The following is a 23,869-nucleotide window of genomic DNA, read 5'->3' on the forward strand; positions in this document are numbered from 1 at the left end:
GCGCTCACTGATAAAATATTCAGTGGTACTAAGAGAGAGAAAGAGTCCCCTTGAATAGGATAGGTATACATCGGCACTTACAAGCACTTTCCTCCCATTGTAACAATACTCTATTGAATCAAGTTATTCTGGAGAAAGTAATGAAATCATGTAAAAACAATATCCCTATGGTATGGACTTGTTTGTGTGCACTTCACACTTCACCCAGTATTACGCGTCTCATTCCAGGAGTGCCACGTGTCTGCCTAATTGTGCTCTGCTTCCTTCTTGCCCTCTCGTACGTGACATGCATTTAAATGGTGAAATGGGCTCAGTTCTGATGATCAGGTCAAAATATTGTGCATGAGAGTGTTTCAATATTGTAGCGTCCATGGGCCCTGGCCAGCACCTGTAGGACTGTAGGACGTCTCTTGGGATGGGTGTTTTGCATCTTTAGTGAATTTAAGTCGCTGCCTCTCATAACAGTGTCTCCTAGACCTGTGTCTCAAGGGCTCTCGGTTCCTTAATAAGCTGGCTTCCTCTCCTAACCACACTGTGTCTAAAGTTCAGTGAGACAAAGCAGTCTAACCAACGCCTGCTCTAAGAACTTCCCAAAAACATATTATCAACCTCAACTTCAATTTTTTTTTTTTAATATTCGTACAGTTGTGCCTAACATAATCGCTTCCCCGCAACAGCGCGGGCGGAAAAAAATATAAACTTTTGTCTTTCACACCGACGAGTTTCCTATGACATAAAAAGCCAAATCAAACAAATAAAGAGCAAGCAATGTCCTCAAAATGCCTACCGTGCATGTTATAATAACGAGTTCGGGCAAGTAGGAGAGCGTTACTTTTTTTTTTTAAGCTGTTGGGGGGGAACATGTCGAATGATTGGGTTACGGTTTTCAATTCGTGACTGGAGTCGAGGTGTTTTCCTGTCGTCTAGTCCCTTTTCTTATAATGTGGAAGGAAACCGCCCGCCTGGAGATTGAAATTGATGCCCTTGTAACCCCAATGTGACTGAAGCAGCAGAGAGGGAAGAGTTTTTTTGGGGGGGGGCAAACTGACGGAAAGCCAGCTCTGACCGAGTATGAGAGGAGGAGAGGTGGAGTTGACCTGACGCTGTGTATTTCGTCCGCTGACTGAAAAGTGTCGCTTTAATATCTGCGACTAGAAAATAACGGTGTGGAGAAATGCGCTTGCGAGTCGTAGACCTTGTTTTTTTTTTCTTCTTCGTCGGCTTGCTGAGTGAATAGCTTTGAGAGAAGGGGGAGAGAGACGGTCAGTCTAAATGCAGCAGGAGCTTGGCTGAGAATTCAGCTCACGCTTAAAAATAGAAGGACATGCAAGCGCTCACGGACGATAGCCATGGACGTCCCAGCCTTGAATAAGGTACATGCCGAGGAGAACTACCTCATCTGTTCATGAAAGGTAAAACGCTGTGACGGCTTTGGATGTTACTGTGTTACGTTGTCGTCTCTGTTTGTTGTTTTTGTGCCTCTTTTCCCGGCGTGGTGTGGGAATCCTGAATTAGCTAGGCCTGAACGCCGACTCGAGTCCTCGGGAATTTCCTGACCGGGGCGACCGAAATTCGGGACGACATCGCGGTGGTTCGTTTTTTTTTTTAATTCGGCGAGCGTTTAATGTAAAGTATGGCCCGCGACACAAGAGTGGGTAATTTAAATTTATTTATTTTGAAAATCTGAAAAAAAAACCGATGACTGTTTGTTTTTTTTTTTTACTGATTACCTTTGTTATGTAGTGTTGTAGGTCTTTCTATTAGTTTGGGGGGTAACGTTGGGGGGAAAAATACTCGCCCCTGCCTCTCAGTTTGTAATATGTGTTTTATTGGTAGTGTTTTAATAAGCATTGTTGTTGTTGCTGGCGTTTCACATAACGGACCTCGGTTCGCCAGAAGGCACATTTTTTTTTCAGAGACGGACCGCAAAATTGCAGTAACGGTCTGGTCCGCTTGCTATTTCAGTAATTGACAGCCGAGGAGGGGTATGTACAGAAAACTCGTGAATGTCACCAAATTTAGTGCTTAAAAAAAACTTGTAGTCTGCCTGTTCACTGCGCTGGCCCTTACTTTGATCGGCGAATTGTATCGTTTTGCAGCTTGGGTTTCCAGAAGCGGTGGCCCATTTATCTCTCTGTTCTTATTGAAACTGAAGTGTCCCATCCTTTATTAAAACCGGTGTTGCTATTTTTGGGCCGTTGAGAAGTTACAGAGAATCATAGACGTACTTTTATCGAAACGCTGTGGTGTGAGTCAGGCCTGCCGTTGGCAAGCTCTCAAAATAGGTCCTCTGGAAATAAACCCTACACGTCGCCCAAGCAAGTAAGCAAGGTAAAACGACGCTCATCCAGAAAGTTTTGACACCAACGAGCAGTGCATTGCGGTTATCGGGCTCAGCAGTACAGTTTTAATATTATTCTGCTAAAACAATACTATATGGAAACAGAATACAAGTTTGAGGTCTAGTGGTGTTTTTTAAACTTTTAATTTTGATTACCAAGCCCAAGCGTATTGACAGAATTTATTTTCCTGTTAACTCAATAATAAGATAGTTATTTAATGAGAAATGTTTTTTTTCATTTTTTATTTTGCGTGGTAGTGATATTTAACATGCGATTGTGACAATCTGAACCAAGTGAAGAATCATTTTCTAGCTTCCTTGTCCAGATTCAGTAGTCATGCTTGCAGCAGATGGTTAGCATAATTGATTGAGCCAAATCTGGTCTCCAAAAAGAAATCAGTAAAGGCTTATAAGAGGCAGGTTTTGGTATCTGTAAGAGATGCTATGTGTTTTTGTGTTCTTGAAAATAATTAAATATTATACACCCCACATTCATAGAACTGTACCCCGGGTGCTAAACTGCTTTATTTCTGTCTAATGATTTTAAGTTTAAATTGAGTTCCAAGTGCCCAGGCCTGTTGTTACGTCAGTCTGTGTGATGTACTGATATGAACATTATAGTCCATAAAAAAAAAGAGTGGCTTAAATTTGCAATAAATAACGAGACGTACGAAAATATGAAAAGAACGGGTCTTGTAAGTGTATTTTTTAATTTGTTTAAAAAAATTGAAAATCTTCATTTTGTTTCCTCATATTTATGTTTAATCCTCATGTTTATTCCTCTCTTTTTCTAGTTAAGCCTCGGCTTGGCTTTAAATTGTGGTTCGGACATGCCACGTCTGTTGCTGTGGTGTGACCCTCAAGATGGTCTGAGCTTTGTTTGCCCCAGAAGAGTGGCATTGCTCTTGCTAGGCTAACAAACTGACTCAGACCCAGTTAGACCCAGTTAGAGTGCAAGGAATCTTGAGAAGCAAATGGTAAGCATATTCCAGTGTGTGTGGCTGTGCCCAGCTGGGATCAATTCACAGTGCTGTCTGCTGTTTAGAGGCTGTCTCTCAGGGCTAGCTGTTCACTAGTGTGACCGCTCTGAAGAGGGCTGTGCTCTCTCACCCCTCAACACGACGGGCTCGTGCCCAAGACCTCTCGCACGCGTGCATTGTAGCACCGTCCTGGTTTCTCTCCTCAAGTGGGAGCGGTCCCGGAATGAACAGGACCACCTTAACTTTAGGCGCCCTTTTTTGGGGCAGCCCGTGGTGAGGTCAAGGTGAGCACACAGTCGAACCCAAGACCAGTGAGAGCTTGAAGGTGACAAGTGACTTCTAGTCAGCAGATGAAACAGGGAAACTGAGGCATTTGGAAGGAGAACAGCTCTTGGACTGTCTCAGCAGTATAGAATGTTGTTTAATATAGTCTTGAGTAATGACAGGCATCTACATAGGCTTCAAAGATGTACAGGCTCAAAATGGGACATCGTCGAGAGGGGCTACCCACTTTTGCAGAAGACTGTATAGATCCTGTAACACAACTCTTTAGCATGTCCTGCCTGTCATTCAGTTTTGCATAAAACTATAGCACAGATGTGATTTCAGTCAGGTTGCCACAAGGTGGTTTGTTGTCGGTGATGGTTATGTACTGTACCTTGAATTAAAAAAATGCCTCATCAGAAATGGTGATCTCATCTGGCGCTTAACAGGTTGTAACAGGTTTGTGTGTGTTGTAAGCTATAGGTGTCGGCACTGGAGGTTTTAAAAGAGGAAACGGAACGTGGCATGTAAGCCACAGTTTACTTTGAGCCCTGTTAAAGCATGTAAATGATTTTCTGTGTTTTTTCAACAAACTCAGTGACTCAGTGTCCTGTGTAGCACCACGCACAGTACACGGCAGAAGTGAAAAGTAAGTGGTGGAAGAGCACAGCAAACTGATCTTGCGAGACCGAGGTCACATGGTAAAACCTGTAGCGTGGGATGACAGGTGTTTAGGCAAATCTGGAAGTGTTGACGTTAACAGAGTCTCAACTAGACGTGAGCAGTGAGACTGACGCGGAAGGCTCTCTCGTTTTGTGGAGCGTGGTCTTGAGGAAACCGGATTAGCGGCTCTCTTGATGACACGCCTGCGTTCTAACCCTTGAAGTTACCCTGATCAAGACCATTCACTGAGCAGGTGAACCTTGAAGTCCCTTCTTCTGTGTTTCACGAGGAGTGATGTGATGTTGCAGCGTACTCTGTGTTGGCATGAGAGCCGCAGACTTCTGGCCCGACAAAGGGCTATTTAGTATTTTAGCAGATATCCAAGTAAAGTAGTCTTTACTTTAAAGATTAAAGTAGTCTTATCTTCCAAGAATAAGAGCAAGCATTTCATAGGATGGAGAAATTTTAAGCGAGCAACATTATGCAGGTGGAAGGTATTCTGGTGACATTTTGAAACATGCATTTCAAATGGTGACACATGGTCAAAAGTCACCGACGCTTCTCACTTCCATCAGAGATTTTATTTGACCTACCTCAGCAGCAGGACTGTAGTCGCTAGCTATGTGAAGGTGTTGTTGGGTGCCCATGAGTATAACCTCAGTCATCAGCAAGTTCTGTTGCTTCCATATCTCACGATACAGATGTCGATGAAATGCAGAAACGACAGCGAAAGCGTCTGGATCGGTCTGCAAATAATTCTGAATGTCATCAGCACAGGCGTGAATGATCTGACCAAGTGGCAGCGTGCTAATACTAATCGTTCCCAGCACAAAGACCTGTGGAACACCTTGAGAGAGCCAGAAAACAGAGATCTAAAAACAAGCTGGACCAGTGATCTCTAGCTGATATAACACAATCTACAGTAGGATGCTGTAATTGACAGTATCCAAAGTCCAGAAAGAGAAGAATTTTAAAGAGGAAAAGAATCATTACCTGCTTTCACGAGAACTGTTACAGTGCTGTTGCTTTTTCCCAGCCCCAACCGAAAAGGTTAGAAGAGTTGGTTCGTTGTAACATGAGATTTCAACTGAGCTGCTGCCACCATTTTCCATGTTTGTTAAAAAACATCAAGTGTGTGTGTTTACGGGGGTTGAGGGGGGTGGTGGTGGAAAGACTTTTTTCTGATTACAAAAACAATTTCCTGCCCTGTAACGAACATGGTGGAATTGTGGAACATCCGTGATATCAGCCCCATCTCCTGCACCTCCTGCTCTCATTGATAGACGAGGAAAGGAATTTTGACAAATGCACTGCAATGCCGTTTCTATAAAATTGAGGGTCCCATTCATCTCAAGCGAGCAACTTCAGCTTTTTAAAAATGTCATTGTTTCTTGCATGTTATTTGGATGTTATTTTAGACAATTAGCTTATAAAAGCCAAAATATGCATTAGTAATAATTAGAATTGAAAGTCCTGCTGCTAAGCTCCTGTGAGCTCTTCATCTGTTGCAGGTATTGTAGGATGCCAACAAATGAAAACGTTAAATGACGTTAAATGAAAGGATCAAGACTAAAAGTCTGGAGCTTTGTCAGCTTGTTTACTCTAAAGGAAGAAGAAAACTAAAACTAAATGAGTGTTGCAATGCCAGCATCCGTTCGCTACTTAATGATGTGGTCTGAATGCTACGTTTAATTTTATTCATTGAAACGATTCTAACCCACTTGATTTAATGATAATTTTGACTTCTGCTTAAAACAGTTGGTTGGCTATCAACATTTTTAACCAGTGTCTATCACTCACTCACGATGTTTCTGGGAGGAGTTACATATTTTTGTAGTTTGAACGTGAGCAAGAGATGTTCTCTTTTTACTAATTTCGTGCTATGTGCTGTAATGGTCTGTCAAAAGTAAAGAACTTGACTGTTGTCCTGGAAAACTAGGGGTTTTTATTAGCACCTACTGACCTGGGTAATGTCAAGTAAGTACATGTCCCAGTGGTTTGGCACAAGTGTAATTAAGTTAAGATGGCAAAACTTAATTACACTTGTTGCATCTTTTCTGTGTAACATGTTGTCTAGTGCTGATGATGCATGTTTTTTTCCAGCTGGTCTAATGACTTTCATATGGCTCAACCCTGTCTGTCAGAATTTTTGCACAGTGTGCAAAGGTAAAATAAACAAGAAGGATCAATGATCTGATTGTTTTATGGCATCCAAGAAAAAACATAGTGCCAAACCGCTGACTTCTGCACAGACAACGCCTCACTAACCTGAATTTCATGTATGCGAACTTGCCACTTCCCTGTGAACGGTATGTCAACAATTCCACTGAAATCTCACTGTACGGGTTTAGGAATGTGATACTTGCAGTGTGATACTGTGTGGTACTTTGAGCACAACTTGTACATCCAGCCAGTAGAATTTGTGGGTTTGTGTGTTTATGAAGTAGTACTGACAGTGTGGGTACAAAGCAGTAAAGGAAAGGTCCTGACGTAGAACATGTTTACAGTGCTTAAGAACAAATTAATTTACCAGTTTTAGAATTGAAGAAATACGGAAGTGCATTGCTGCCACAAAGAGAAAAAATCCTTCGCCTTGTCTCATCATTACGAGACAGTAATTCTCGTGTACTTTGTGATCATGCAATAGCACAATTGTCATAATACCTATATCGCTACCTGCGGACTTAAGCAGTTTTAAGCAGTGAAACTGATTGCACGTGTAACTGTTCCTAATGAAACCATCATTGCTTTGATCTCTAAATCCCACAAAACTGGTCTTCATGCTTGTGATGATTCTCTTCATATTTGCTAAAAATTGTACGATTTCTTTATGACTAAACCACAGTTGAAAGTAAATCCGTACAAATTCTGCTGCGCTGGATATTGACACAAGCATTAAACCAGAAGTGCCAGCCAGGTTCACGGCAGCTTCTAGATGCGTTCAGTGCACAGCGTAACAGGTTGTACAGTACATATGCTAAACCATTATCTAGTAAATAAGAGATAAGGGGGCAATTTGTATTCCCTTAGTGGCAGCAATGCGCTTCAATAAAGACATATGTGTAATGCAGCACAAAGGTGAAAGGTGTGGTTGAGAGCTGAGATCACATGTGCTGCTTAAACACGTAGAACTAGTCAGGTACTTCTGCTTATGATAACCCATTACCCAATAATAGGAACTGTGGCAGCTTTCTACTGACACCTGTGAATTATCCCAACAGCAGTAGATTTCAGCAGCATGTTTCGATCAGTAATCAATGCTGATATGCCACACAAAGGTCCAGCATATCAGTTTACAGCTAGTACAGTTTGGTTAAATATTTCCAGCTTTCTAGAATGAAACAGTCAGAGCCTCGCCTCTATTTAAGGCAGCAATGTAGAGAAGTGGTTGAGTTAACCTTTATATAACGTACAGTATATGACAATAATACAATACAGCAACAGTGCAATAGAAAACAAAATTCAACAAGATTGCTTAATTGGAATTCTTCAGGTACCGTAGAACACAAGACAATTAGCTTGTAAAAGTTTAAAAACAAAAATATCCTTAACTGCAAACAATTTTCTCTGTTTAAATGTGAGAGGTTTTCATTGAGCATTGTTCAGCGTTATGGAGTATGAACTGGAAGTCTGTGTGTTCTAATATTGGGGGGTGGGGGGAGGGGGGGTTTGCTGGTTGTACCTCTTAATTCACTCAGGTTGCTGAGTGCTAAGTCCCTGCAGTTGAAAAGAGTGTTCAGCTCATCCTTGTGAATGAGAATTTGCGATTCACTAACGGATTTAGTTAAGTAAAGGAGTAAAAAATAATAAGCAACAATTGTCAGCCTACGTTGGGCCAAGCAAAATGTGTTTGTGACACAGTGCAATCGTCTGTGTAATATGCAATTTTCTGATGGAAGCTTTCATCTTGCCACCCGCTGCAATAAGGAGAGGCCAGAATAGTGCATTCATTGCAGCTCACAAGGCTGAGATAACTGAAACATGCATGAAGGTAACATCAGCTACTAATTAAAATGTGCCCTTCTAGTGAAAAGATAGATCCCCCATCACTAGGCGACAGGAAGCTGTAAAAAGCATGTGAGCTGATTTTCAGTTTTGACTCTAAATTTGACTCCAGTCACAATTCTTACACCACTGCGTGTGAAACTTTAAACTGCAAATTTAATCTCTTGGTTTTTCTTTGAAATCATCAACATTTTTTTTCTTTCGATTGGCGTTACAACTTATGAAAAATCAAGACGTTTAAGAGGTCAAGAGGATCGAGGTTTTCTCCATAATGTGAAAAATTACGGCAGATAATTGAACCAGTCGGATTTCTGTTGAGAAAAACATTTCACGCTGCCCTGGTCTGCTGCCTCTGTGTCGTTTAAACGGTTGTTTCCTCCTGCAGGTGATGTAGCACGGTCGATACCATGTGAAAGATGAGCTTCCTGAAGCCTACTCGGAACCTGCTGCTGGCCTTGTGTCCCATGCTGGTCTTGGGATTCCTCTACTACTCGTCAGGGAAGCTGCACCTGCGCGTGTGGAGCCAGAAACCACGTGAGTACGCTAGCAGGCACTGTCCCCCACCCTCCCCTGGGCAGAACCCCCCGAGTGACCTCGAGAGGGACCTCACGGGCCCCATCTGATTGTCGCAGAGCCCGAGACACCGGCCACCCACCTCCTCGCTCCCCTGGCACGCGGCCGCCGGGATCGCAGTGACCCGAGCCGTGAAAACGTCCACGCACGCACGCACGCAGCTGGAGATGCCAAATTGACTGGGTGTCAGATTAACAGAAAAATGGCGATTGTAATATCAAAAAGGAAAAACTAAAGACGTCCAGAGGCTCAGGGGTGAATTTTAAAGTTGGTCAGGTGGTAAGAACCGCACGGCGCTTTGAAGTCTACAGCAGCCGAAGGCGGAGCAGGCGCCGGTACTCATTCAGATGAGTGGGGGAGCTGCGTGAAGGCGGCGGCGCCCTCTTGTCACCAGCTGAGAGAGACAGGAAGGCGGGCAGTGATGATTTTTGACAGAAGCTGCAGGCTTTCGGCCCAGTGGGGAAATCCTATGTGGTTTAAATGGTGCAGCCAGGCGCTGTTCAGGGCTCGGGGATGCTGAGCAGATTACCCACCTGAAAGATGCCTTCCACTCATTTGGTCTGTGACGCACGAACCATGTGATGATGCAGATGTTGTTTGTGCGTTGGGAGCTAGTTTGTGCTTGCTCCTTTTGGCAGATGAACACTTATACTACAGGTTTTTCAGCAGTGAAAAGAAAACAAGGGCACATTTCTTGACTCTTTTGTTCTGCCTCTAGCTGACGAGGGAATATGTTAGATTGGAAATCTATTGAAACCTGTTACAGAGCATGTGAAGGAGAGCTTTGTTTTTTTGCTGTTCTATTTGGTTTTTTTTTCAAAAATTAGGGTGCCTTAGAAGGAGATCTTGGGTTGTCACAAGTATGTACAGTAATGCATAACTCATTCAGGAAATGGTAAAGGAGCCAAGTGATGACCTTTTTCCCATACCACAAAGACATTATCTTCTTTGCCCTGGGATATGGCGTTACCCATGGTTCTGCGCTTTGTTCACAGGGTGGTTCTAAAGTTAAATCACCTAAAACTGTGTTGCTCAAATTACACCCTGTGGAATGTAGGAGCTTGTCCCACATGCGAGTGGACTATGGAGAACATGTTGCTATGGACAGTAACACTGAAGTTCTATTTCTGTTTCTAGTAACACGGTAGTTGCGCATTCTACACGTTTGCTCAGTCCGCAATTGCAAACATGGTTGTACATGCATTCGATGTCCTGCCTTGTGGTGTGTACTGTCGCTGTCCACTGCGTCTCTATTGCCTGTGGGCCAAGTTTCACCGCTTCCCAGTGTGGAATCGGTGTGATAGAAGGGCTAAACAACTATATGTGCACCCATTTTTTTAAGTACAGAAGATTGTACAGTGTCCTTTGTAGCTCACTGTATCTTTTAGATGGAGCAAGCCTGTTCTCTTTAGGGTGCTTGTCTCTACATAGCGCATTTGTTTCACTAATGTATGTGTTCAACATGAATTGACTGTCATACTTAAAAGCTGCATATTTAGGTAATTCTTTTTTTGCCAGGTGGGGGCGCTAGAAGATTTTCAAAGGCAGTTTTCAGGTTCTCTTTAATATTCCACAACTTCAGCAAACGTTGCAAATTTGCATAAGAGTGCTGCACTTTTTTTTGTAGCTGCTTATTTGAATGTTTAGCTTTAATTCTGCTTCGTTTTGAAGTTGTTATTTACTTAAACTTGGTTTTTACATTTGTAGAACAGGGCTTTGTTGTTCAGTCCTCATTGGATTGATATCTGGGCAGCTTTTCAGTGGGTTTTTTTAAAGTGACCAACAAATGGAGAGCTGGGAAGTGGTTAAATTTGTTCAGTTATTATAAAGTAATAAACTGCTTTGTGTCAGTAGGAGCTAAGCCAGTAGGAGGTCTGAAAGACAATGGCCCTTTTGAGACCACGATTAGACAGACCTGTAGCAGAAGAGATTTCACTTTTGATATGACTTCTCAGAATGCGTTCTTGTGGGAGTTCTGGCTGTTTTTAGTACTCTTGTGTTTTTGAACTCTTTCTCTCACTTTTTTTTTTAGAATGCAGGTGTTAGCAGAGTTATAAATAAAAGAACTGTACAAGTACAACAACCATGCAAGTAAAACTCAAACGTACTGTAGCTGCAAAGGCACTATAAACAAAAAAAAAAGGCAGCTTTGATTGGAAATGTATTTCTTGGTTAATTGTATTACTAAGTGTTGTTCATTTTTCCCCCTCATTCTTATGATGACTTCAGCTTTCGGCCTGTATTTAATGAATTCCAGAACACTGCTTTCAAGAGTGTGTGTCAACCCCAGTGTCCTGACTGTGTTCACCTCTGTGTTTCCACAGTTCATTCAGTCAGAATGTAATGTTTTCCAGACGACGAATCTCACTTTAGTTGTCCTTTAATTCAGTGATCCGTGATTCTGCTTCTGAGAAAGTAATAGAAAAGGTCTAGAACAGAATCTAGATCTTTCTTATTTAGGAGTTCCAGAGGTCCAGAGGAGGGTAGCCAGGTACATTCTGGGCTGAACGTCATGTCCTGCTCAGCCATGGTGACATGGGCTCTGACAAAGTGAACGCTGGACTTCTTCTGTACGGATGGTGAAACGTGTCTTAGGACACAAGTGGAAACTACATGGAATTGTATTTATAACTGATAACAGGAAACGCTCCTTTCCTGGAAGGGTAGTTGAAGTGTGGAACAGGCTACCCAGCCAGCTGTTGAAGCGGATATCCTGACTTCTTTTTTAAAAATAGCCACAACTACCAGATGAGCTTAATGGACCAAATAGCCTCCTTTCGTTTATAACTCATTAGGTGCACAGACGCAGCGTTTTACCAGGGTGTACTCCTTGCGTAGTGCCTCGTTTATACTTCATACACTTCAGAGAGTTATACTCAAGGAAAGGAAAGACGCGTTATTCAGAAAATGGTGCTTGTATAACTGAAATAAAGTATATGGGCTTCCAAGTTAGAACAGGGTACTGAACTACAGCGCTGCAGTGCCACTTCTCTACCACTAGAGGGCGAACTGACACTATGGAATGTACTTAGTTCAGTGACGCTGTAAGTTAAGAGTAATGTGTCAGCGTCGTCTCTTAAAAAGAAACAAAAACATTGGTGATTTTTGGCGTTTTCCCTGCTTGTAAGGTTAAATCTTCATAATTAGACTAGCCCTTTTAAAATAAAAAAGGGCCCTTGAATTTATCTAGAAATGCTACCCTGGTCTTCAACAGCTAAATTCGTAAGTTTAAACTGTTTAATACTTGAAAATGGCGCAGAGGGGAAGTAGAAGTAACTGAGGGACTGGTGTTATGTCTGCTTTCTGAAGAGGCTGCAGCCTAACAGGTGTTTTGCTTGTGCTGAGGAATGAAATGGCGCTGGCCTCCCTGCTGTCACTGCTCTAGTACTGAGCTCCTGCACTCCAGCTCTTCATTGCATGACTGCAGTCTGTGGTTTGGGAAAACGGGATCATCCCGAGCCACAATTGTTAGGGGCCGGCATGCTGTGAGATCAAACAGGTTGTGTTACAAATATGTGCTGTATGTTCTGTGCATAATTGGCATTCCAAAAATGAACATTTGCTGAATAAATATAGCCCAGTGTTTATATACATAGTCCTCTGGCCATGCTTTAGTAATCTAAACATTTATCAGAGCGACTAGAAATAAAAAAAAAAAATTGCGGCTAGTGCAGGAATTTGATGCTGTTGTCTGAGGGGCTGAAGAGAAAATGGGAAATCGTAGTCCAGGTGTGGTCCATTCGCACACAGAGGCCTTCGGGCCAGGCTCCTGTGAAATGGCGAGCTGCTTTTCTCAGGGCTGGGAGGCTGGGATTGAAGACCGGGTTCCCAGCATCGCGAAGAGAAAAAATCCGAGTGAAAACCCGAGTTTCCACCTCCCTCCCCCCCCTTTTTTTTGCGGGATTAAATTTGAGCTTGCTTCATAACGGGGTGGTTCAGTGCTGGGTTACTTTATAAAATGAATCTGGGACTGTAATTATCTAAGATGCGAATCCTGACGGGACACGCAGCAGACGCCATTGGGTTCTGGATTTCTGGTGGAGATGGTGGCTGCACCTTGTGCTTCCCGCCCCAGTTCTTGAACACGGTACGCCCTTTGGAAAAATTTTCATAGTATCAACACATTTTGTTTTGGGCGGAAAGAGCACAACAGAATTGGATGAAAATGACAGAAACCTGCTCATTTGGTTTCCCCCAGGTACACCTTACACACACTGCTCTTGGATGAGCGCCTGGAACGTGCTTTCTAGGGTTTTGCCAGATGCTGCTTATAAAAAAAAAAAACACAGGGAAGGAAAACAAAACAATTGCTCGGCAGTGTAAATCGCCACACATGTCGACTGTAGTACTTTGCTCAGCCGAAGGGAGTTGTTTTACTAGCAGGATTAGAGCAGCCTGAGCTGGACCCTCCCGCGCGGAGGCATTCGGAGTGCAGTGAGAGTGTCTGGCGGAGGTGAACGCCGAGCCTGCCGCCTGACCTGCTGGTGTCTGTCCGCTTCCCAGAGCCAGTGAGCTCTCCGAGGTTTCCAGTCTTCAGTCTGCGTCTCGGCATTTGTTTCTGCTTACTGGGGTGAAATCTTATCCCTTGAGTTCAGTTTGCCCCCATGGCCTTTTTTGGGATCGTTATTTTTTTTCCCCCCATGTTTCGGGGCACGGGTGTTGTTATCGAAATGCAGACTGAGGCCAAAGCCTCATCATTCACCTTAGTGTGCTGTACTTGCAGCTAGCTTGTGCTAGCTGCTGTTTGTACGATTCATTCATAAACCCCAGTGAGATTATACTGCACTGCAAAGTGTTAATGCACTGTCCTGTATGGATAGAGAACCTCTTAATGTTTTAAATGCAGACTGGCGTAACATTCAGCTGATTTGATTGTGCTGAAGGATTATTCAGCAGTGTTATTGCTTTGTGTGCTTTGTGCAGCATGTATTGTTGAAAAGTCTTGTGGCAAATTTCAGAAAAGGATTAACAGTAACGTTGCCTACATGCGGTCATAAGATTATGGTTAAATAATGTTGAAGTACTGATTACATACTGTAGCATGTAAAATAAGTCAACTTCTGTGGTTGAAATGCTAATAATCTCCTTTAGTAAGTAGTGACTATCATGTTATAGAATGATCATGTTTGCTAGTTGAAAACCATGATTTCAGAATGTGACCAGGTTTGAGATGAAACATCAGAGGTGATGAAATGGCCAATTGAATGACTTTTTAACAGATGTTACCCCAAACACCTCACTGGAGCCTAGTTTACAAAACCTTGAAGATACCTTATCTTAAAGAATATGATTACAGTAGTGTTTCCACACAGCACAATTAAATTTGACAGTTTAACAGTAAGCCTTATTTAACACTTCTCCCATTTGGTGGATGCTGGTAACAGTGTTTTTTCTGTAATGGAATCGGTGAGTCTGTACGACACAGCCCGCATCTGAATCACTTGTCAGTGTAAATGTTTAGATTGCCTCTTGGCCCTTTGAGACACCCCCTGTTTGAAGAGCTAAGTGCTGTTCAACCCCCATGTGATGGCTGGGTGAGTCGTCAGGAGGTGGGGGACACGGCAGCACTTGAGCCTGTCTGATCTGCAAGCCGCCTTCTCCGGAGCCACTCTTCTGCTTTGTGATCGTGAGAAGCCCTCAGATCTGTGATGCAAGTTCAAAGAGCCACGATTTCACCTTCGTCTCTGTGCACAGACGGAACGGGTGGGGGGGGGGGTGTTGGGTAATGAGAGCCCCCACACAGGGTTCTAGGGGGTGGTGTGATTGATTAATGCATGCGTGTTCAACCCTGAATCAGAAGTTGTTGAATCTTATTAGCACCCTCACTGACCCCCTGTCTCGGTTCATTAGCACAGGTTAGGTTGTGTTTACTTTTGGAGTTAATCAAATCAGGGCCCAGCTGAGGTATGGATAGACTCTTTGGGTTTGGGTGCAGCTGATCTTGCCTCATCCTTCTCTTTCTGTTTCGCAGCCTGTGATCAAGTGATGTTATTTTCCCAATTTGAAGGACGGTATTATTCTCTGCCTCGTATCTCAGGCATAAAAGGCACTATTTGGTGGCAGATCACCATGTGGATGGTTTTTGAATTGAGGAAGTCGGGTGCAATACAGATGTGCAACCGTTCCTATCAGGGATGGAGGAACAATTTCTGTTAGCCGTGTTCATTTTGATGATTCACTGATTAGGAGAGAATTAAGTATTTACATTACACTGTATGCAGGGACCCAAGAGAAGCCGTGTTCTGCTTTTTCAAATGCAGTGAATACTGTGATGTTATGAAACTCTCTGCTCCTGCTGCCTACCGAATTCGTCCACACCAAGTGAAGTATGGCTTGCTATGCAGGAGTTAAAGCATACTGGAACGGCAAATCTTGTGGTGGCTGTTCTTTTAGCTGTGCGTGTTCGCCATTGTCTTAACCTGAAATTAGTATTTCCTGGCAATAAAAAAAATATATTCATTGCATCGTTCTGCCTGCTCCTCTGGTGAATTAAGGCTTGGGTCTTGGCCCCCTGGGGGGGCTTCTCTGTTGGAATGTTTTATATCCCAGACCCATCACTATCGCACTAATCCAGGACCTTCAATTAGCTGGGAATTTTGTCTCAGTGGCTTTCCAGGTTGCTTCCCCCCTTTTTTTTCCCCAAAAGCTGAAAAACAGAAGTAGAGTGGTCAATAAGTATTTTCTAAGTCTGCCCAAGCTGTCTGCTTCAGTATCGCGCTCGTCTGAAGCTGAGCTTCGGTGAAGGGTTGTAACCACTTGGAATGTCGTTTACAACTGGGGCGTCAGTGTCTATGCTGTATACATGTTGTTTCTTTTGTGAAAAGTTACGCAAGTTATAACACGTGAGGGACTCCAGTTGGTGTGTACAAGCCAAAAGCCAGGAACATGAGGAAAGTTACAGCCGAGAGGAGGCCATGTGGCCTATTTAACCCATTTAGTTGTTAGCAGCTAATTGATCCAAAGGTCTCGTGCAGCTGTGTCTTGAAAGAAGCCAGGTCCACGCCATTAGCTTCAACAACATGGCTGAGTAGTATGAACTGGGAGAACACAAGCATCTGCTTGAGAGAAATACGGAATCACGCATTCAAACGTCATTGTAATCGACCGGTTCTTAGCACCTCGTCAGAGCTGGCTGCTTGCCTTTGGGCTGCCTAATGCCTGCTTTGGAGAGCTATTTGCCATTAACTTGGACGTCGCTGACGTTCGCAGGCATGCGGGCATCTTTGATTTGCTGCAGTCCACCCAAGTTTCAGAACAAGTGGCCCTCAGTTTTAAGTTCTTTCTACAAGAAGAGACCGATAATCTTCCAGCCACACTCCTGCTGGCTGTAGGAGGAAAAACAGCCTTCACATTTCACAGCACATGCGCCGCTCTTGGGTTTTTCTGACCCTGTTGCTTAGAAATAGTGAAGCAGAGCCTAAAGTTTTTTGAAGAAGGCATGGATGAAGAATGAACTGGAGTCGGATGCCTCTGGTGTACATCTGAGTGCCTCTGAAGGCAGACGAGGATTTTTCCTCCTTTAAAATGAGGTTGTGAGAAAGACGGACATCCTCTTGACACGAGTATGTTTATGTATGTTTTGATTATAGTTCATGCATAGTTACAGAGACAATGCAGACCATATTTCACCATGCCTGATGCTTCAATTTTAATACCGAGCTGAATGTAAATTTTTAATAGTCATAATGCGTTAGTGCATTTTTAATTGGGTTAATGTTAATTTGTTAATGTTTTTTTGTTGTTGTTTTCAGATCTGTTTATGTCAGTTCCTCAGGTTGCTGGGCCAGCGTGCCCTGAGGATCCTGCCACCTTCTAGCTGTGATGGGATAGCTGTTCCTCTTCCTGGTCATTCCTTTCTCTCTAGTTTAAATACACCCCCCATAGGTGCTTTGTAGTGTGCTCCATGGCTTGCTGGGGTCTACCAGAGACCCCCAGATATATATCGTGTGGAGCAGCCACTGAACCCTGACGTGCACTCCGAGAAAGACTACATTGCATTCGCGTGTACGTCAACACTGAATTTGCAGAGACATGCACAATTTAATCAGGTTAAGGTGAGGAAATGTGGGGAGGTTTTCTTTTCTAAGCTACTGTCAAATTCCGCCAGCGTTGTGGTGGATCTGTGGAGGTTATCGAAGTTATGTGTTTTTCCATTATAAAGTAATTTTCCTTTGGTACCACATGTTAAAAGCAATCAGGGAGATAAGCCTCGATTCCCTCAATTTTGAATAGGAGGGGGTGGGTCGGCGTGTGTGTTTGGAATAAGGATTTCAGAGCAGGCAGAATCTGGTGTCTCTTAATGCCGAGGCTTTGTGGAAGAAATTAGCAGATACGTTTAGTCATTTTTTTTTTTATCCTCCAGCAGTAACTGAGCTCAGCTTTTGTGCTTTTCAGAAAGTAAAAGCAATCAGGTTTTTAGTCTCGCGTCATGGGATTTTGCGGATTAATTTTGCAACATCTTTTTTTAAATCCACTAACAGGCTAGGTGTGCTGTCTTCGAGAATGCAGAGCCGTACGTTAAATATTGAGAATATTGATTGGCCAGCAGTTACTTCATCGTGTCTATGATATATCGTATGAGTTGACTTGATTGTTTTCCATAACTCTGCCCTGATACCAGTTTTCTGCATTTATTGAGTAATCTAAACCTTTACTAGAACGTTCTGTTCCCAATTAAAGTAGTTTATACTGTAACACAAGGGAGAACAAGTTCCTTTAAGGGATATTGTCAAGCACAAGAACTTTTTTCATTACATGGATGATTTATCTTTGTTTCATAAAAAAACACCAGACTATTGGACATGGGGTCCTCTATGTGATAAAGGGTTCCTCAGTGAACATACATGTGATGGACAGGCTGGGGGAAGACTATTGCACCAAGAAGAAAAAGGCCCTAAAGGAATTGTGAATTACCACTTGTTTAGCTTTTTGCCAAACTGATTATGTGTCTCATGTTAAAACTGCCGTGATCAAGATACAGAAGGGCCAAGATTCATTTCTGCTGCCTTGCAGTGCACGGTCCTTGCCCACTTTTTTTGAAGGCAGAAGCATGATCGCTACAGAGAAACTTTCGTTAAAGCTCCAAGACATTGCAAAGCCAAATAGGGTAGTTTGTGTATCTGTGCAATAGGTCTGAGGTTGAAGCCCCACCTCTAACCTCCTTAGGTCCATGTTCTATCCAAACAGCTCTGGGCCAAGTCCAGGAAATGTTGTAGGAACCTTGTCTTCCTCCTGGAATCCAGGCTGCAGAAGGTCTGGAGGTCAGCCTTGATCTTTTCGAAGACATGACGATGAGTGTGGGTTCTCAGAGTTTGGATTTCTACCCACCGTGTGTTTTGCCCCAAGTGCCCTAACTTGCACAGGCATGCGGCGGCATATTGGTGGAGGTCAAATAGGTTGAACTGTCTCATTTCCCTCCTTGGATCTGTCTGTAAGGTGAAGTGCTCTACATCAGCCCCAGTACAACAGCACGGAGGTGCGGCAGTGACCTGCAATGCACACGGCAATAGGATCGTTAGGATTACTCTGTCGGAGGCTTCCCTATGTCAAGGGGGACTGAATGAGCCAGTGCAGGGTGAAACTCAGCCTTTCCCTGTCAAGTAGGCCAACGTATTCCCAGGAATTTACCCTCTTAATTGTTAGGACCTGGCACAATTCTTGCAATCTTAATCTTCCTCTGGAAGAAAGGAGGTGCTGCACTTTTTGAGGGAGTGAAATTCAGAGAGGCTGTGTGTTAGAACTCGGGAAAACATTTAACTTTCTCCTCACCCCCCCCCAAACTCCCCTTCAAACCATCACCATCATCTCCAGTCTTGTTGCTGAATGCCTACGTGGAGACCTCTTCTGTAAGGTGATCCTGGCTGTTTAAACATGACTGTACATCAAACTAATGGTGCGCAAAGAAAGACGTTTGAAAGGAATAAACACCAGTCTCTCTTAATCCTTTTTATGTTTCAGTCATTAAGTGTTCGTATAGAAGTGTCTAAGTCGGCAGTGGGATGCAGATACCATCTTTTTGTGAAAATGCAACCTTTTGGAAAAGATCATTTAGTGTAAATATCTCTTGGATCTTCTTGCATCTCAAAACCAAGGCCCCAAACTGCAAAACAAAGAACTTTCTTGTAAGTAGTACTACTGTACTTTAAAATCTAAACCCCATCAGTCCACACTGAAGAGAGGCACAAGTGAGTAACAGCTTTCATATACACTAATAATTTAAAATATTGCAGATCTTCAGGATGTCAGTAAAGCTCTCTAAGGTTTGCTGTTTGAGAACTGCAGTCTGCTTATTTTGTACTACCAGGGCAGCACGTCTAGTAGTGTCTGTGGGGTTGCAAATGATGGCTCCGAAGGCAGAGTTGGGGTCAATCCCAGGTTTTTATTTCCAGTTGCTCTTTTTCACACCTTTTCCTGTTCCTTTTTTTACGTTCACAGCACTGGAATTGGTTTAGAGAAGGAAATGGGCTTGATCCCACCCCGATGAGTAGGAAACTGCGCTCTTGTTGCTTAGAGATGAGCCTGGCTAGTGTAGCACACTTTGCGCTTGGCTGAGTGCCGGAACTGCAGATAGAGAATGAAACATCAATTATTCCATTATAATACTGGTGATGGATTTTTCTTTTTCCTCATCATCTAGCCCTCCTGCTTAGGTATAATGTCTTGCCAGTCAGTAGAAAGGGCCTTTATGCATTAGCAGGTTTCACTACCAATCAGAATTTTCTCAGGTGTTCTACTTTATTTTTATTGCAATGCCAGTCTTTAGAAAAATGTGCTGTTCGGCAAGGTGTTGTTTGTCTTTACAGAGGTAGCATGGTGAAAGAAACTGTAGTTCAATGTGTGGTGTTTAATTAGGCTTTTCCGTATCTTTAAAAGTAACCTATCTGTTGTAACGCGGATCATTTGAGCTGACCAGAGGAGAACTCGGAGAGCTGTTTGACATTTGGGCAGCTGGGCATCCTAGCATCTGAATACATCCTTTCTTCCCGATTCTGCTCTTTAGATGGTAACAGAAAAGCTTGGTCATTGCTGCCAAGGTATAAAAAGGGTATTTGCAGTGTGTGCTTCAGAGCTAAGTGAAGAGACCACCTCTGTGCTTGACTGTCCGGGGGCATCCATAATAAACTCATTTCAGCTGCTCTGTAGCATCATACCTCCCTACAGGTGGCAGAGAGAAAGTGTTTTTACGTGCATATGGGACATTTTAAACAGGCTGCCATTATGGCCATTCCTGAGGCAAAGCTGTGTGTAGAAGAACACATATCCTGCAGTGTTTAGAATCTGGGCTTTTGGTTTCTTTGCATTTGCTGAAAATACCAGACTTTGTCCGATACAAAGGAAATCTTGCACAGCTTCAAGGGAGTCCTGCTTTTGGAAAAGGAGTAGTTAGAAGAGATCCGTCTGTGTTTTGCTTTTATTCCAGGTCATTCTTATCTGGAGTTTCTGTCACACATGAAGGAAATGCTGTTTACAAAATGAATGATTTCTGACTACTGTGAGTTTAAACCTTGAATAAAAAAATAAATTTTGAGGAAAGATGTGGTGAACCTTAAGAAAAAAGGAAACCATCAATTTTGCAGGCAACTTTAATTGCTTTCAAATATTCTTTTAATCAGGCTGTCTGGTTTTATATGAAAAATACACAGTTTGTGTAATGTCAGAATAATAAAATCAGTTTGGAAATGGCAACTACTTCACAGCTGTCTTTAGTTTATTTTGATGCAGGCGAGTCAGTATTTTTAAAAGACGTGGACTGATTTATCTAACGACAGCGTGTTACGCAAGACCCGTCAAGTTCTGTAAAAAACGCAGGCGAAGGCCGATGGAGATGGGTAAGTCTCTAGGGAATGAAAGGGCACATGTGATCCTTCAAAGGAAATGAACAGACCAGACACAGGTGGGGTTGAGAATCGACTATGTCTGCATTCAGGTTTCTGCAGGAAACTCTGGGTTTTCAGAACTAGAAACATAGTAGTTCATCGTTCGTCTCAGGAATAACTTGACTCCTGTAGTGCCTGTTGGAACTAAATATGGGATGTATGAGGGACAAACTGTTGTAATTAAAATGATAATTGACTGCACATCTGGCCGACACTCCCGTCCGTGACTGCACTTGAATTTCCCTTGAGGGTGCTGAGTGGATTTTTGTGTTGTACAATTAAGTGTTTTCCTTCTTTTTTATTTCTGGGGGGGGTTAAAGTGCTTCAGGTAACACTTGTCCATTTTCCAAGGTGTTGAAGGGGGGGATGAAAAGTCATGGTAACAATTAAGCTGAGGGCTTGATTAAAAGCAGGAGTCATCTCTTACATAATCAGATGGGCCTTGGACTCATCTGCAGGATGCCGGGGTTTAACGCTGCCAGAGGGTCTCCCTGTGGCCCGGTACTGATTCAAGCTAAACTGATGCTCTTGTGTTTACAGAGTTCCCGGGGGATCCACTCTCCGTGGGACGAATTGTAGGCTCAGGTACAGGTCCAAAACAATCCTGGAAACAGTCAGACCTGGCAGCCATGTTGGGAGGTTGTCTTACAGCTCAAGAAAGAGGTTTCATTGTTTCATCGCTAAAGCAGTCTTTATGAAGCGCCTTATTGCTGTCCGATTGTAGAGGCCAGTTTTCTTAACCATTGTAGCCTTCGCTCGCCCAACTGCGTGGTGAGACCTTTCATGTAGACTGTATGATTGTCTTAGTACAGTACCTTCAAATTGGATCAAACATACTGAAGCACAATGAAAACACAAGCCCCAAGGTTTAAATCGGTAGCAAATTAGACGCATGCTCTTTGCATTTTAAAATAATGAGCCGAGGGCTTTCTTGGATAAATTGTTCCTTTGGGATAACTGAACGCCGAGCTCAAGTCATGTTAGATGTGTAGATGACTCAAATGTTAGTTCTTGAAAGCTCTAGCCACTTACAGTTTGGCATTGGAGTTAACATGACCAAAAAGTAGCCTTACAATTCTGTATGAATTGCCATTCAAAAAGACATGATTTTACTTAAAAAGCAAGAGCAGCAAATGATACAGCCATGCCCACCTTCTGCAGTGAATATCTCTTGTTTGCTGTTCACAAGATTGAGAGAAAAGTGTCGTGGAGAGGAAGATGTTCTCAGAAACTTGCTTTGTGAAAGATGGGCCCCATCCTGGAAGGCAAAAGGTCACCACACCAGTCCTGGGCGTCTGTAATGTCTTTCTGATCCACCTGGATTATCATTTGCAGTGACTACAATGTGAGAAGTTCTTGTGAAGAAATAACCTGTGCATCAGCCAGGTCCAGCTGCTGGCTGCCTGAAAGTGAGGCCTGTTCACAGGAATGACATGCCGCAGCTGTGAGATCTACCGAATCTTCTGTGAGCTGGAGGACATCTGCGGTGGTGGTAGAGAGTCGTGCCATGTTCACCAATGAATGCCATTTTGCTCTAGACAGACCTTTCATTAGACGATAAATGGAGACCTCCCGTTGATCATTGCTGTGTTCAGGCCAATCAGTGGGGCTGGAGAAGTGTGATGATCTAGGGAACAACCTTCTTTAAACATGAGTGCCTTTGATGCAGATGGCAAGCTTACCGCTGCTTGACAGTGACCTTTGTAATTGTCATTCTGTTCCTGTAAGCTGATCTTCTATGGTCTGGAAGTTGTAGCCAGACATCGCAAGACCACACAGTGCTGTGATTACAGTTACAGATTACCATGACTTTGGTAACATAATGTCAAGGTCTGAGTGTGGCCAGTCCTTTCTTCTGATCCAAATCCAAGGACCAGCTCAAGGACAGCCATCAACAGAAGACAGAAGTATGACTGGCCAGCCTTCACCTGCTGACAGCAGCTGCAAAGGAAAAGAAGCAGAATATCCTACATTCTGTCCAGAGGCTAATGAGATCTACACTTCTGGCCTCCCAGGTGTTCATGCTCAGGGAAGTCATACCTGATAATCAGCTTGGATGGTTTCATCCTGATTGTGTGCCATGTTTCGCACTGAAAGCCTAGCAGGACTTTTTTTACCCGTGTTATTTTTCAGATTGTCCACAATTGTGTCTCCAGTTAAGTAAGACTTGTTGGTTTCTTTTGTGCTTCAGTGTATAACAGAATTTGAAGGGGGTACTCAGGTGTGGAAAATGAAGGCATTTTAATGTAAAGATTGAAAATCATTACAAAGCATTTACTTTTAAAAGACCTTATTTCCACCACTGCTCTGACACGTTATCATGAAGAAACACAGTGTCTTTAACTGTAACATTATTTTGTCTGATTTGGTTTAAGTGCAATTACTGTATGTAACCAAACAAATCCCGTGCAGGTTATTAAGTCATTTATTGACAAGAAGTATAACCTCCCAACATTGCAAAACAAAGCCCAGTTGCCAGCTCTATGTAAGCTTCAGTGTCCCTACAAAACCACATGTAAAACTTACAAAGACTTTAACCCGCTTCTTCTGCCTGGCCCTGGTTTCTAACGCACTTTCTTCTTTGAATTCAACCACTTTGTTCAGAGAGAAGCCAAATTGTTAGTGGGAGGAAATGAATTGGCAGTTTATCCACAGGTACTACACATGTCCCCTTTTCAGAACGAGCCTGCTGTGAGCACCAAACAGCTGGTACCTCACCCCCCAAGTCACCCCCCCACTCCCACTCACATTTCTAAAGTTTCTGATGGGACTGATATATCGTGATGGTTCTGTCCCCTTTTTTAAAAATGATCTTGATCGAGCCAGGCGGCGGGTGATTTCCCTCTGCCCAGCGGCTGCCTTGTCCCACCGACATCCCTGGCTATGCCACAGGCAACACTGCGTCGCAGGAGACTCTTTTGGTGGGGGGGACGCGGTTACAGCCCTCCTGCCTTTTGCTACCCAACACACCTAAGATCGTTCATCTTGCATTCCTGGGGATGCCGATCTACCCAGGGAAAAAAAGCAAAGCACGGTCTTGCCCATTTTCCTCCCTGTGCAATCGCACTTCCCGCAAGCTGCATGCAGGCTGCTTTCAGCGGGCTTGCTGAACAGAACGGGCAGGCCGGCCCTCGTCTTTGTAAGAGCGTGGGGACACTGAGGTTTCT

At 43.4% G+C, this 23,869-nt stretch overlaps 1 protein-coding gene across 4 annotated transcripts in view; it reads left to right on the forward strand.

Moving 5' to 3' along the window:
- LOC148823309 (CMP-N-acetylneuraminate-beta-1,4-galactoside alpha-2,3-sialyltransferase-like) overlaps nucleotides 1-23,869 on the forward strand; it is a 90,027-nt gene that overhangs the window by 11,162 nt on the left and 54,996 nt on the right. The window contains exons 1-3 of one of the 4 annotated variants that reach the window (XM_088927028.1): nucleotides 1,068-1,412; nucleotides 8,639-8,787; nucleotides 21,243-21,287. In XM_088927028.1, the coding sequence (XP_088783154.1) occupies nucleotides 8,670-8,787; nucleotides 21,243-21,287 (163 nt within the window). In that variant the 5' untranslated portion in view covers nucleotides 1,068-1,412; nucleotides 8,639-8,669. Of the gene's footprint in view, nucleotides 1-961; nucleotides 1,413-8,638; nucleotides 8,788-21,242; nucleotides 21,288-23,869 lie in introns of those variants that run through there. The other 3 variants (XM_088927027.1, XM_088927029.1, XM_088927030.1) reach the window with 3 other exon arrangements.

This window comes from Atractosteus spatula, chromosome 11, assembly GCF_055471065.1.
Source record: "Atractosteus spatula isolate fAtrSpa1 chromosome 11, fAtrSpa1.hap1, whole genome shotgun sequence".
Lineage (NCBI taxonomy): Eukaryota > Metazoa > Chordata > Actinopteri > Semionotiformes > Lepisosteidae > Atractosteus > Atractosteus spatula.